A 13,578-nucleotide genomic window follows, 5' to 3' on the forward strand; every position below is an offset into this window, starting at 1 on the left:
TTCCCAGTGCCAGGCATTTCAGAACAGAGACCTCATAGATGAGGGACCCGTGGGGTAGGTCAGTGTTAAGAGGGGTCCAGGGGTGAGAAGCCCAGGCAGGTCTGCAGAGGGACACTAGGACCCTACCATGCCCTGCCCTGTTGGGATGGAAGGAGTCCCAGACTACTCTCAGGCACTCCACCTTCCCCACTCCGCCATGCTGGCAAGGGCCTTGCCCCCTCGAGGCAGTAAGGAGATATTGGACATAAGCCCAAAGTTGCACCCAGCCCCACTAGTCCCACCAGGAAGGAAAAGGCCTGTACTTCCTGCCACAGTCACTACTGTTCAAGGACCGTGGGATAGCCCAGCACCCAGCCCAGGCACCTCTTTTCCTTCTGTCCTCTGCACCAGCCAAACTGTCCACTCTTTCCTCCAAGGAGGCCCCGAGCCTTGCCCCTCCCATGCTGGAGAGGGCAGGCACAGATGAAAGCTAGACAGAGCCTGCCTAGACCCGACGCAACTAAAGAGGCAGGAAAGGCTGTATCTACCCGTTAGGTCCAGTATGCACTTTATTCGTGGTCCACTTTGTCCTCTTTGACCCTGACCCAGCCAGAGTGTCCCTGACACAAAAACACAGACCCACACAGGATGTGGAGGTGTGTGTGGCTGGTGGGAGCCACTGTAGGGAGCACCGCCCTGCTCCTCACACATCAGGCCTGGGAGCTGAGGGGAGGGCTCTGGGCTGGACTCCCACCTAGACTCCACATGAGGGTGGGGACATTGCAAGCTCTTTGGTCATCAGTTAGCCGTGTGTGTGCTACACAGCATGGGCAGTGTTTGGTGCTTAGTGGAGGCCTGTCCCTTGTTATCTGTTACAGTTTCAGGGCTGATCAGTCTGAGGGGCAAAGTCCAACACATGATCTTGACATCATCCCAGCTCCACAGCCAGAAGCCTGTGTGTGTGTGTTGGAGGGACTGGGAAACACGCAAAGCTGTAGGTGGATGAGGATAGGGAGCTACACGTGCTCCCCTCACAGCTGCTATCACCAGCACCCAGTGGCTCTGAGCTGGCAGTTTCAACCCTTTCCCCTTCAGCTAAAGGCCCAAGCCCCTGGTCTTTCTGGTTCCATCTTTTCAGAGCAGCAGGGCTTAAAACAGATGGAAAGAAGTCATGGGCTTGGTTGGGGCTATTCCAGCCACTTCTCCACATGTGTCTCCTGGGCTCCCTTGAGCCTGGCCCACCCTCAGGCCTCCTGGTGGGCAGCAGCCATACTGTCCGCAGGGCTCTGGGCCAAGTGGTCTCCAGGGAGAGTCCCACTGATGTTGTGGATGGCACCATAGGTCTGTTGCTGCTGTGGGGACAGGGCTGTCTTCTCCGAGGCCAAGCCATTCAGTATCCGGGGCACATAGGGCTATCAGCAAATGGGGGAGTTAGTGCTTGGTGGGAGGCAGGCACCGGATCCCATAATCCTTCCTCCTCAACCCCTCCTCCTTCAATCAGTATGATACAGTGCTTGTAAATACGTGAAGAAACAGCATCAGGCTGGGTGTGGTGGCTCACGCCTGTAATCCTAGCATTCTGGGAGGCCCAGGTGGGTGGATTCCCTGAGCTCATGGTTTTGAGCGAAACCTCATCTCTAAAAATAGCCGGGCATTGTGATGGTCGCCTGTAGTCCCAGATACTTGGAAGGCTGAGGCATGAGAATTACTTGAGCCCAAGAGTTTGAGATTGTTGTGTGCTATGATGCCATGGAACCCTACCAAGGGCAACAAAGGGAGACTCTGTCTCAAAAAAAACAAAAACAAAACCCAGCAATATCAACTTAGGATGTCAGAACCCAAAATATGCCACCTGCAGAACTTCCAGTAGCCAGGGCAAAAGAGAAAGCATAATTCTACAGCTCTCATGATCATATAGAAGGAAGGATAATAGTTCCCTCTGTTTCTCAGAAGAAATGAAATTTCCTGGTACTAGATCCTGGGAGAATTTCTCACTTGATAACAAGAAACAAGTCTGGCTTAGATGAGTCAGTGGGACTTACGAAATGCTGAAGGAATCTGTGAATTTCCTTCCCTTCCATTCCTGCCCAGACCCAGGCTGAGAATGAAGGCTTCACGTCGGGCACCTTTCTCCTTGCCTGGCTGGCATGGCCACAGGTGTGTCTCTGGGTGATGAGCCTTTCTAAGGACCTCCTCTGGGACTTGTGCAAGGACAGACACCGATTAAGAGTCCCTGACACGGGCAGCGCCTGTGGCTCAGTCGGCAAGGCGCCGGCCCCATATACCAAGGGTGGCGGGTTCAAACCCGGCCCTGGCTGAACTTCAACCAAAAAATAGCTGGGCGTTGTGGCGAGCGCCTGTAGTCCCAGCTACTCGGGAGGCTGAGGCAGGAGAATCGCTTAAGCCCAGGAATTGGAGGTTGCTGTGAGCTGTGTGAGGCCACGGCACTCTACCGAGGGCCATAAAGTAAAACTCTGTCTCTACCAAAAAAAAAAAAAAAAAAAAGAGTCCCTGACACCTGAGGGGCAGCCACTGCTGATGACGCTGGCCGTCGTCATGGCTTTATGTCTGTCCAGAAGGCCAGCAGTTACAGCTCTGGGATCCTGTAGCTCTGTTTTCCTTTCCCAACCCCAGCCTGGGAGCAGGACCCTGAGGCAGCAAGCAAGAAGACCAGGGAGGGAAGGCATCCTGGTGTCCTACCACTGCGTCTTCCTCTGAAGCAGGTACAAGGTTCATTTCTTGAATTTAGGGGAAAAAAATTGTTTTTTTTTTTTTTTTTTTTTGTGCTTGTCTGCTTTTTGAAACAATCTCACTCTGCTACTCCAAGTCGAGTGTTGTGGCATCATAGCTCATAGCAACCTCAAACTCTTGGGCTTGAGTGATCCTCTTGCTTCAGACTCCAAGTTGGGACTAAAGGCACCTGCCACAAGGCCTGGCTAGTTTTTATATTTTTATTCGAGATTGGGCGGGGGGGGGGTCTCATTCTTGACCAAGCTGGTCTCAAACTCGTAAGCTCAAGCAGTCCTCCTGCCTTGGCTTCCCAGAGTCCTAGGATTATAGGCAAGAGCCATCATGCACTATTTCTTTTTTCCTTTCTTTGAGATAGTCTCACTCTGTTAACTTTGGTAGAGTGCTATGTCATCGTTGCTCATAGTAACCTCAAACTCTTGGGCTCAAGAGATCCTCTTGCCTCAGCCACCTCAGTGGCTGGGACTATAGGCGCTTGCCACAACACCTGGCTATATTTTAGAGACTGGGCAGTGCTCTTGCTCAGGCTGGTCTCAAAACTCCTAAGCTCAAGGGATCTACCCACCTCAGCCTTCCATAGTGCTATGATTATAGGCATGAGCTGCTGTGCCCAGCTTTTGTACCCCAATTCCTGAATTCAAAGAAGAGTCTGTTTGACACCCTCACACAGGCATGTGTGTCACTGGCAAGCCACAGAGCCTTACAATGTTACTTTACTAAAGTCCCAAACTTTCTAGGCATTAAATATGCAGAGAAGGAAAGTGAGCAGGGAACTGAAACCAAGAAGGATGGGCACACACTGTGGCTGGACTACTTATCTTCTCAGTGTTTGAGAAGCTGGCACTATAGGCAGAAGCCACAACATCCAGGTAGTTTTGGTATTTTTAGAAAGGGCCTCACTCTTGCTCAGGCTGGTCTCAAACTCCTGAGCTCAGATGATCCACCTGTCTCTGCCGCCCAGAGTGCTGGGATTACAGGTGTGAACCACACTGTGCCTGGCAGATGAGGGAACTTCTGTCTTAGCAGGAGATGATCAAAGCACATTTGTCGGGGCCCACCTGGTTGGGACCATTATAACCAGAGCAACACAGGGCAGCAAGCACCCAGGGTTAAGCAGCATAGATAGCTTACTGTGAACGGTGGAGGCACACGGGCCTCTGCCTCGCTTCCTTTGTCACCTGCTGATTCTTCTGTCTGCAGATAATAGCAAAAACTTGCAGAGATAAACAAAACTGGTCTCCCCTAACTAACACCTTCCAAACAAAGACTATTAACACCCAGAATAACAGTACCAGCTGGCACCAGAGAGAGGATGGGGTGGAGGAATGCAAGGAACAGGGGTCGGGGAGGGAGAGAAGCTGCACACTGCACCCAACCACACCTTTCCCATGGATAAATAAAACCTGGAGCAGGCTGCTGCCGTGTTGATACAGAGAGGGTGGCCAAGGGGTGGAGAGTGAGCCCACAATCTTCTCTTGGATCCTGGCTGGGCAATGATGGGGAGGGGCTCTATTTACCTTGTAGTTCAGAGGGCTGAGGTGCTTGAAGCATCCAAAGCAGGTGTAAGCCACGCAGACCAGGATGGTGAGCAGCACCATCAGGAAGGTGAACAGGGTGGAAGGGGCCTTCATACCTGGGGAGAGATGGATGCTAGCCTTGGTGATGACATAGCACTCTACCAAGGGACTGCTGAGGAAGGGGACCACACCTGGTGCAGGAACTGTGTGTGATATCTCCCTCAGGCAGGACCTAACCTGCCATCCCCATCCCACCCTGACTCCAGCAGCTAGGATGGTGTCTTCACATCCAAGGACACACACAGTGACGCCCTGAACAGCCAGCATTACCCCTGGGCAGATTGCAGGTCCTAAGACACCCAAGTCAATGGCAACCTGCCAGTGTCCTGGCTGAGTCACTTCCCTCCAGCCTTCAGTGCCCTGAGCTAGGCAGGATGGTGGCTCTCCCCAGTCTGCCTGGGGCAGAGTCACATGTGTCTTTTCCCAAGAGTGTCAGTTTTCCCTCCTGCATGTCCCCACCATCTTCACACTATGAGGGATGAGGACCTGGGCCATCCACCACTTCTATGTGAATCTAGTTGGGTCCCCTGAACTGATAATGGGACCATTTTCACTCTAGTGATGTCTGGGACAATCCACCAGGCCTTCCTAGCTCAGGAGCTGGGCTATCAACACTATACCCACCTGGCTTCACTCTGGGGCACCACATTCTGACTGGATGCTATTAAAATAGTGAGGGATTTGACTAGCCGGTGTGGACGCGGGATTGTGAAGCTTAGGGCTGGCCCCCTGGGTCAGAAGGGCCCCTCACCCAGGCGCAGGAAGGAGAAGAAATAGAGCCAGAAGAGGCATAGGATGGGAGCAGCCAGGGCCTGGTTCACGGCAGCGAAGTGGATCCTCTTCTGCAGCTTGGCAGGGAGGTAGACGAAAAACAGGTTGTGCCGGTCCACCATGTGCTTGAGCAGGATATAGATGAGACCTGAAGAGGGTGGGGCTGTGAGCTGCAGACCTGACCTCTCAGCGCTGGCTCTTTTAGCCTGGAGCTTATGGCTGTTGCTCTGCCACTGAAACCACAAATTAGGCAAAGCGCACCTCCTGGCTGCTACTTTTCTAAACTTCTCCCCTCCTCCCCTAACTCTTCTATTCTTTCTGACCCCAAAAGAGTAGCAGTGTCTGTGATTCTGACACCATGGAGCACTGAGATTCCAGGATCCCTTTGAAAAGGCTGTCTCACACTCACAGTGTGGCCTCAATTCTCCCCAACCCTTCCTACACCGAGCCCTCTACCCAACAGGACTCCACACCCTCCTTTCTTTCACCCAGACTCACCCTGTACCCTCATCTCAGTCGACACAGGCCCAAGGGCCTTATTCCAGGGATGGCACAGAAGGTAAGTGTTGCCTTTCTATCATGCCAAGTGCTTTTTTAAAAATACATTTTTGTTGACAGTGCCCATAGCTCAGTGGGTAGGGCGCTGCCATATACACCAAGGCTGGCAGTTTCAAACCCAGCCCGGGCCAGCTAAAACAACAGTGGCAACCTCAACTAAAAAATAGCTGGGCGTTGTGGCGGGAGTCTGTAGTCCCAGCTACTTTGGAGGCTGAGGCAAGAGAATCACTTGAGCCTAAGAGTTTGAGGTTGCTGTGAGCTGTAATGCCACAGCAGTTTACTGAGGACAACATAGTATATACTATTTTTTTTTTTTTTTGAGATAGAATTGTCACCCTTGGTAGAATGCTGTGGCGTCACAGCTCATAGCAAACTCCAACTCCTGGGCTTAGGTGATTCTCTTGCCTCAGCCTCCCAAGTAGCTGGGACTACAGGCACCCACCACAACGCCGGCTATTTTTTTGTTGTAGTTGATTAGCTGGCTCAGGCTGGGTTGGTTTATGAGGCTGGCGCCATAACCACTGTGCTATAGGCACTGAGCCTACATTTTTGTTTTGAAACAGTTAATACTATAGTTTTATTATTTTTCTTTAATGTGCAAGAGAATATACAGAGAAAATTAAACTTCTTTTCCTCCTAAACCACAGCTATCACTCCCAACAGTCTTGGTTGTGTGTTTTCTTCTAGACTCTTCCTTTCATCTGCCTTTGGCCTTTAAAGTCAAACAGTCCTAAATTCAAATCCTGGCTAACAACATTCATCTTTAAAGGGGGGATAAAGTGGGACCTCCCTCAAGGACTAGATGAGAATTAAATGTGATTTTCCAGGCGAAGGCAGAGCCTGGCCAGAGCAAGAACACAGTGACTGTTTTGACTGTTCCTACAACACTGTCTTACTTGCTGCTAAAGGATCAGTAAGAATGATGTGGTCAAGCTGGCAGAGAACTTCACAGCAGAAGTCCTGAGGAAGGTCATGCTGGGAGGCCAATGGAAGGAATTCATTTAGCAACAAATAAAATGTGGTGTCACGTGTGGTTCCTTGGCAGCTTGTGATTCTTGTGGCTAGTGTTTTGGGTAAGACACTGGGTGGAATCAGCTGTCCACACACATACCCTGGGCCAGGCTTCAGGGCTACTCACCAAATGGTGCGATGATGGGGCAGGTGATGCTGTAGGCCATGATGACAGTGAAGACGCACAGTGTCCAGGCGTACATGGCTCCAAACTCGTACTCAAAGGCCTGGTTCTGGGTGGAGGAGGTGGTGAGGCATTCATGGGCTTCGTCTGCCCAGATGCCTCTCCTGCACTCCAAGTGGTGAGGGGAAGGTGGCCTGGAGAGGGGTCTTAGAAATAGGAGGTACCCAGCACCTTCCAAGGTCCTTCCATTTGCCCCCAGCCTGGCTCAGCTTCACTCTGTGCACACTCTAATGTCCCCAAACACAGTGACACATTTTCATAGTGTCCACTAGTTGCAGTCCTGTCTACCCAGCAGGCCTGTGAATCCAAGGTGTGGGGGGCAAAGATGGTTTGAGGACAGAATGCAGAGTAACTCCCCCCAGGCTCTGCCATCAGACTGGGCATCAGCTCTGCCCCTTCTGGCTGGGGGTCCGGGCCGGCTTAGCATGCACATCTGTAAAGCAGGGAGGCCAGTAGCACCTGTCTCAGGAGGAACCTGAGATTTTGGGGGGTTTTTTGAGAAGGAGTCTCACTATGTCACGCTCGGTAGTGCTGTGGCATCACAGCTCACAGCAACCTCAAACTTTTGGGCTTCAATGATTCTCTTGCCTCAGCCTCCCAAGTAGCTGGCACTACAGGTGCCCGCCACAACACCTGGCTATTTTTTGTGGCAGTTGTCATTGTTGTTTAGCTGGCCCAGGCTGGGTTCAAAGCTGCCAGCCCTGGTGCATGTGGCTGGCGCCCTACTCACTGAGCTACGGGCACCAGGCCGGGAAGTGAGAATTAAATAAAGGGCTGCAGTGCTTCTCCCATTTTCCTCTCACAGGACCACATGGCAAAGGAGAACAAAAGAGAACCTCACAACATCCAGTTCAGTGAATCTTAGAATAAATGCCTTAAGCCCAAAATAACTTTGATATCTGAAGTATTCCTAAGAATTCATGCAAATAGATGTCCATAGGAAGGGGGTCTGCTGCCTTTAGTTATATGTATATGTGAGTGCAACCAAACTGGATAAAGTGCAAAATTCCCAAGCCCTCTCCCAGCCTGCAAGTTACAGTGGTTTTAGGAAACCATGGCCACCAGGGCCCAGGTTTGAGAAACACTTGGCACAGTGCTTGGTAAAATGCTGAGCTTGGGGGTGTGTATGAGGGGCTCATGGGTGGGGGGAGGAAGTCAGAAGCACAGCCCTGCACCCGCTGGGTGGCACCTGCTTGATGTTCCTGCGGTCAGCAGCCGTCTTAGCCATGATCATGCGGAAGGTGTAGAGGATGAGGCCTGGCAGCCTCAGTAGCTCCATGCCATTACCAATGAAGGCCGAGGCAATGACGTAGTTCACAAAGAAGGCACCCTGGTCGGGCAGAAAGACGCACCTGGGGGGATGGGGTGGGGTCTGTGAGTGACAGACACTCTCAGGGGAGAGCGAGGGGCCTGGGCAGGTATGGAAAGACCCCGGAAGGAGGGCTTTCTACCTGTCCCTTTACCTAGCACACATCTGTGGAGCACATCTGTGTGCCAGGAACTGTTCTGAAAATGAAACAAAACCCAGTCCCTGCTTGTGGAGTTCATATTCTAGCTGGGGACACAAACACATACCCAATCTCCCAGGGTTCTGAATGTTCCAGGGGAGAATGAAGCAAGGGGGTATTATACCATATTACAGGGGCTCAGGAGCAGCTTTCCCAGGAAGGGATGCAGAAATGTGAGGAGGAGGAGTGAGTTGCCCAGAAACTTGGAAGAGTGTACTCCAGGCAGAGGGAACAACAGATTATAGCTCTGAGGTGGGGTATGTGCCATATCCAGGGACCAGCAGAAGGGTAAGGGGTGCTGGACAGCAGTAGGCTGCATAGAGAATATGAGCCTGGGGGCTGGCCAGTGCAGGCAAGCCACATTGATGATGGGGTGAGGGAGTGGAGGTCGGGACCACGCTGACATCACTGCCATCACCCTCGTGGGGGTGCAGTGGAGGTGGTGGGATGTGGCCTGATTTTGGATCTACCTTGAGATAGAGCTGTCAGGTTTTACTGACAATCTGGATGAGGCACGCAAGGGAAGGAAAGAAGACAAGGTGAACTTCGAGACTTTATGACAGAGCAGCTGGGAAAATGTGGAATGGGAAAAATTGTAGGAATAGCAGATCTGGGGATGAAAGTGAGGAGTTTGGGAGCAGCGCCCAGGGCTCAAAGGAGTAGGGCACATGGCCCATATACCGGAGGTGGCGGGTTTAAACCCAGCCCCGGCCAAAAACTGTAAAATAAATAAATAAGTGAGGAGTTTGGTTTGGGGCAGCTAAGGTCTGTGAAGATGAGCAGAAGTTGAAGCAGCCAGGCAGATACAAGGGCCTGAAGGTGCACGTCAGAGTTATAAATGTGGGTGTCGTCTGCACATTTTAATTCAGTAGTCACTGAGTGGCTCTGAAGCCGTGGGTCCAGCTGAGGTCACCTGGAGAAGGCATGTGGCTCTTAGAGACATAGGCTGAGCCCTCAGGTGGCCAAATCTAGAGCTGGGCCGATGTGAAAAAACCTTCCAGGGAGACTGAGAAGAGGACACCATGGGATGAGGGAGCCCGAGCTGAGTGGGGCTAAACTTGTCAGCTGTGGCCAACAGACCACAGAAGGTGAGGACTGAGAGCTTGCCATCAGATCTGCCAATCTAGATGTCACTGTCAACCTAGATAAGAACTGGTTGGGTACACGTGTGTATCTGTTGTGGTTGCCAGCCCCCAAGTCATCAGCTTACCCAGCAAGAACTCATTTAAAATAATTCACTGCATCCTTACAGAGAGGCATAGGCAGACTTCTCTATAAACAGTCCTTTGAGAAAATCAATCCTTGGCCTTCAGGCCTCCAGTAAGACCTAACAGCTGGGTGTGGTGGCTCACAGCTTTAATTCCAACACTTTGAGAGGCCAAGGTTAGAAGGACCACTTGAAGGCAGGAGTTCAAGACCAGCCTGAGCAAGAGTGAGAGCCCATCTCTACTAAAAGTAGAAAAATTACCCAGTGTTGGGTGGCGCCTGTGGCTCAAAGGGGTAGGGCGCCAGCCCCATATGCCGGAGGTGGCGTGTTCAAACCCAGCCCCGGCCAAAAACTGCAAAAAATAAAAATAAAATATATATATAGATAAATAAAAATAAAATCTATATAAAAAAAAAGAAAAGAAAAATTACCCAGTGTTGTGGTGGGCACAGGAGGCTTAGACACTTAGCTTGGGAGGCTAAGACAGAAGGATCACTTGAGCCCAGGAATTTGAGGTTCTGTGAGCTAGGCTGAGGCCATGGCACTCTTTCTGGGCAACACAGTAGGACTATGTCTCAAAAAAAAAAAAAAAGAAAGAAAGAAAAAGAAGGGCAGTGGCTATAGCTCAGTGGGTAGGGCGTCAGCCACATGCACCGAGGCTGGCAGGTCTGAACCCAGCCAGGTCAGCTAAAACAACAATGACAACTGCAACAACAACAAAAAATAGCCAGGTGTTGTGGTGGGCGCCTGTAGTCCCAGCTACTTGAGAAGCTGAGGCAATAGAATCGCTTAAGCCCAAGAGTTTGAGGTTGCTGTGAGCTGTGACGTCATAGCACTCTACCCAGGGCCACAGCTTGAGACTCTCTCTAAAAAAAAGAAACAAAAAGAAAAATCAGCTGGCATGGTGGTGTGCACCTATAGTCCCAGCTACTCAGAAGACTGAGTCAGGAGAATCACTTGAGCCCAGGTGTTAGAGGTTGCATTAAACTATGACACCACTGCACTCTAGCCAGGGTGACAGAGCAAGACCTTGTCCCTCCCCTCCCTGCAAAAAAACCAAACCCTAATGTATAGTGCAATGGGGGATAAGGGTGAATCTCAGCTGTTTCTTAACTAGCTAGGTAACCTTAGGCAAGTTATTCACTATCTCTAAACCTCAGTCTCCTTATCTGTAAAATGGAGATAATTATAGTATCTGCCTAATAATTTGTTGTGAAGGTTAAATGATAAAAAGATGAATAAAGTAAAGTAAAAAAAAAAAGATGAATAAAGTATTTAACATGGTCTCTTTTAAAAAATAATAACTACTGGTATTAAGTGGGTGTGATATTATCTTACAATATTACTAACAAGGACACATCAGCACTAAGTGTCAATTCCATTCTCCTGGCGAAAATAATCCCCAGACCAAACAGTCAATCTAGTTGTCATGTTTAATTACTATCCTCCTTCCCCTCTCTCTGGCACCCCTGAGACCCAGCAGTTCATTCTCCCTGAGCAGCTCTGTACTAAGTTTCAAAGAATGAATGAGACTGCCACTAATTGAGTTTTGGCCTAAAGAATTAACCCCATTTCTGCAACCACAGCACCAACTGGGGCAGCTCTCACAATGTGTAGTGGGAACCTGGGAGGGGTGGTGGCCCTGCCCTGGGCCCTGCTGACTGGGGGAGCAAGACACCTGTTAGGAAGCACAGACTACTGCCCCCCGCTCCCCACTTCGACTGTGGCCCAGCCCAGCCCTGTGGGACTCTCATCCAGGATCACAGCTCCAGAACCCAACATGGTTGATACTTACTCCAACCTAACAGAGGCATCCACGGAAGTTTTGTCAAAGAGCCACCGGAAGAAAAAATCCAGACTGAAAAAGAAATGAATTCTCTAAGAGTTTATTTAGAACACTCCATGTCATCACTACACACACTTCCATTTTTTTCTACTCTAAAAAACAGACTGATTCGGCTCAGTGCCTGTGGCTCAAGCCGCTAAGGCGCCAGCCACATACACCTGAGCTGGCAGGTTCGAATCCAGCCCAAGCTTGCCAAACAACAATGACGGCTGCAACCAAAAAATAGCCCCGCGTTGTGGCGGGCACCTGTGGTCCCAGCTGCTTGGGAGGCAGAGGCAGGAGAATCGCTTGAGCCCAGGAGTTTGAGGTTGCTGTGAGCTGTGATGTCACAGTACTCTACCCAGGTGACAGCTTGAGGCTCTGTCTCAAAAAAAAAAAAAAAAAAAAAACAGACTGATTCTTGAGATTTACATCCACAATGCCAGATACCACAGCGTGACCTATCAGGGCCTGTTTTTTTTGTTTTTTTTTTTTGAGACAGAGTCTCAACTGGTCACCCTTGGTAGAGTGTTGTGACATCTTAGCTCACAGCAATCTCAAACTCTTGGGCTCAAGTGATTCTTTTGCCTCAGCCTCTCAAGTATCTGGGACTATAGGTGCCTGCCACAACACCCGGCTATTTTTTAGAGATTGGGTCTTGCACTTGCTCAGGCTGGTCTCAAACTCCTGAGCTCAAGCAATCCACCCACCTCAGATCAGGGCATTTTCTTTTTTTTTGAGACAGAGCTTTAAGCTATGGCCCTGGGTAGAGTACTGTGGCATCACAGCTCACAGCAACCTCTAACTCCTGGGCTTAAGCGACTGTCTTCCTTCAGCCTCCCAAGTAGCTGGGACTATAGGCGCCCGCCACAACAGCCAGCTATTTTTTTGTTGCAGTTCGGCAGGGGCCAGGTTTGAACCCGCCACCCTTGGTATATAGTGCCCTACTCACTGAGCCACAGGCACCGCCCAGATCAGGGCCTGTTTTAAGAGAAACATCCTTCCTTGAGATATGCGAAGGTCCTCAGTAAGTTTTGCTTTCAAGCTGTTGTGTTTTTTATTTTTAAAATAACAATCATACTTCCAGAAAAACCAATAGATCAGCAAAACTGGGTTATAAGTGGGTATAAAAGGCTTAGGTATTGTCAGAGATTGATATCCACCCTCACCAGATGTGTCTATGATTTGGAATTTAGAGCAGGAGATGGTGGTGTGTACCTGGTGAGACCCAGAGAGGGCAGGATCAGCACCATGAAGATCAAGAATATGTAGACTTTGGTCATCATGATCCGGTTTTCCCCTGACCTACAAGAAGGCAAGAGGTGATCATGCACTCCCTGTCCCCCAAAGCTCCAGGTGCCCCAGGGAGGCCTTTCCTATGTACCCATTGTCCTGGTTGAGAGTCAGAGACATCCTTCTTGGGATGGGTCTCAAGGCTCCTGGGCACTCACTTGGTCCAGTGAGACTCCAGCAGGGTGGAGTAGTAGACGATGGTTGGCAGCAGGGCCGAGAAGGACCACAGCAGGAGGGTCGGGAAGAATTGGCTGATGATCGGGTTCTAGGAGACAAGGCCCACAGCAGAGAGAGCTAGAAGGGCACAGGCCACATGGCTCCAAAGCCATGACCTGTTGGCATGGTGGCCCAGTGGACCTGTGGGGTAGGGTTTGATCGTCTATGCCGTCCCCAAACCAGCACTGTGCCAGGTACAGGAATGTTGGCAGAATAAATAATAACAGCATCTTATACTTAGATAGCTCTTTATAAATAAGAACAGCATCTTATACTGAGATAGCTCTTTACAGCTGAGCGTCACGTGTCAGACTGAGCCGATTAGAGCCTGCTCCATTCCCTGAAGCACACCGATGACTGAAGACTGCACACTTAAGACCTGGCTGGGCTGCTCTACAGCTGACCTGCCCTGGTGGCTCCCGCAATCCAGCTGTTCCCAACCCTGTGGATGCTGGTGGTGCTTGTTATTGTAATTACATGACCTGAATCACTTCACTGATTAAATAAACATAAAAATAGAGAAATTTTTCCTTGAAAACTAAGTTGGATACTTCAGAAATACTTGATAAAGACCAATTTCTACAAAATGTTGTTGAATTAAGTATAAAAGATCAAAAGTTATGATCTCTAGGAAGTTTCCATATTCAGAATGACTTCATAAGTATCTTTAAATTTTTGCCTTACTTTAATGAAACCAACAC

At 50.1% G+C, this 13,578-nt stretch overlaps 1 protein-coding gene and 1 long non-coding RNA gene across 6 annotated transcripts in view; one reads left to right on the plus strand and one right to left on the minus strand.

Annotated features, from left to right (window-relative positions):
* Positions 1-524: 524 nt before the first annotated feature.
* Positions 525-13,578, minus strand: part of TMEM63A (transmembrane protein 63A) — a 42,303-nt gene continuing 29,249 nt past the window's right edge. For 3 of the 5 annotated variants that reach the window (XM_053604036.1, XM_053604038.1, XM_053604037.1), the window contains exons 15-22: positions 12,820-12,926; positions 12,587-12,673; positions 11,339-11,401; positions 8,018-8,180; positions 6,772-6,877; positions 5,056-5,223; positions 3,859-4,360; positions 1,238-1,391 (exon numbers count right to left, since the gene is read on the minus strand). In XM_053604036.1, the coding sequence (XP_053460011.1) occupies positions 1,370-1,391; positions 3,859-4,360; positions 5,056-5,223; positions 6,772-6,877; positions 8,018-8,180; positions 11,339-11,401; positions 12,587-12,673; positions 12,820-12,926 (1,218 nt within the window). In that variant the 3' untranslated portion in view covers positions 1,238-1,369. Of the gene's footprint in view, positions 1,392-3,858; positions 4,361-5,055; positions 5,224-6,771; positions 6,878-8,017; positions 8,181-11,338; positions 11,402-12,586; positions 12,674-12,819; positions 12,927-13,578 lie in introns of all 5 variants that reach the window. The other 2 variants (XM_053604040.1, XM_053604039.1) reach the window with 1 other exon arrangement.
* LOC128595448 (uncharacterized) lies at positions 5,217-6,664 on the plus strand. The gene is made up of 2 exons (XR_008382934.1): positions 5,217-5,634; positions 6,321-6,664. It is a non-coding gene; the product is annotated as an uncharacterized LOC128595448 (long non-coding RNA).

The sequence above is a fragment of the Nycticebus coucang genome, chromosome 10 (genome assembly GCF_027406575.1).
Source record: "Nycticebus coucang isolate mNycCou1 chromosome 10, mNycCou1.pri, whole genome shotgun sequence".
In the NCBI taxonomy this organism is placed as follows: Eukaryota; Metazoa; Chordata; class Mammalia; order Primates; family Lorisidae; genus Nycticebus; species Nycticebus coucang.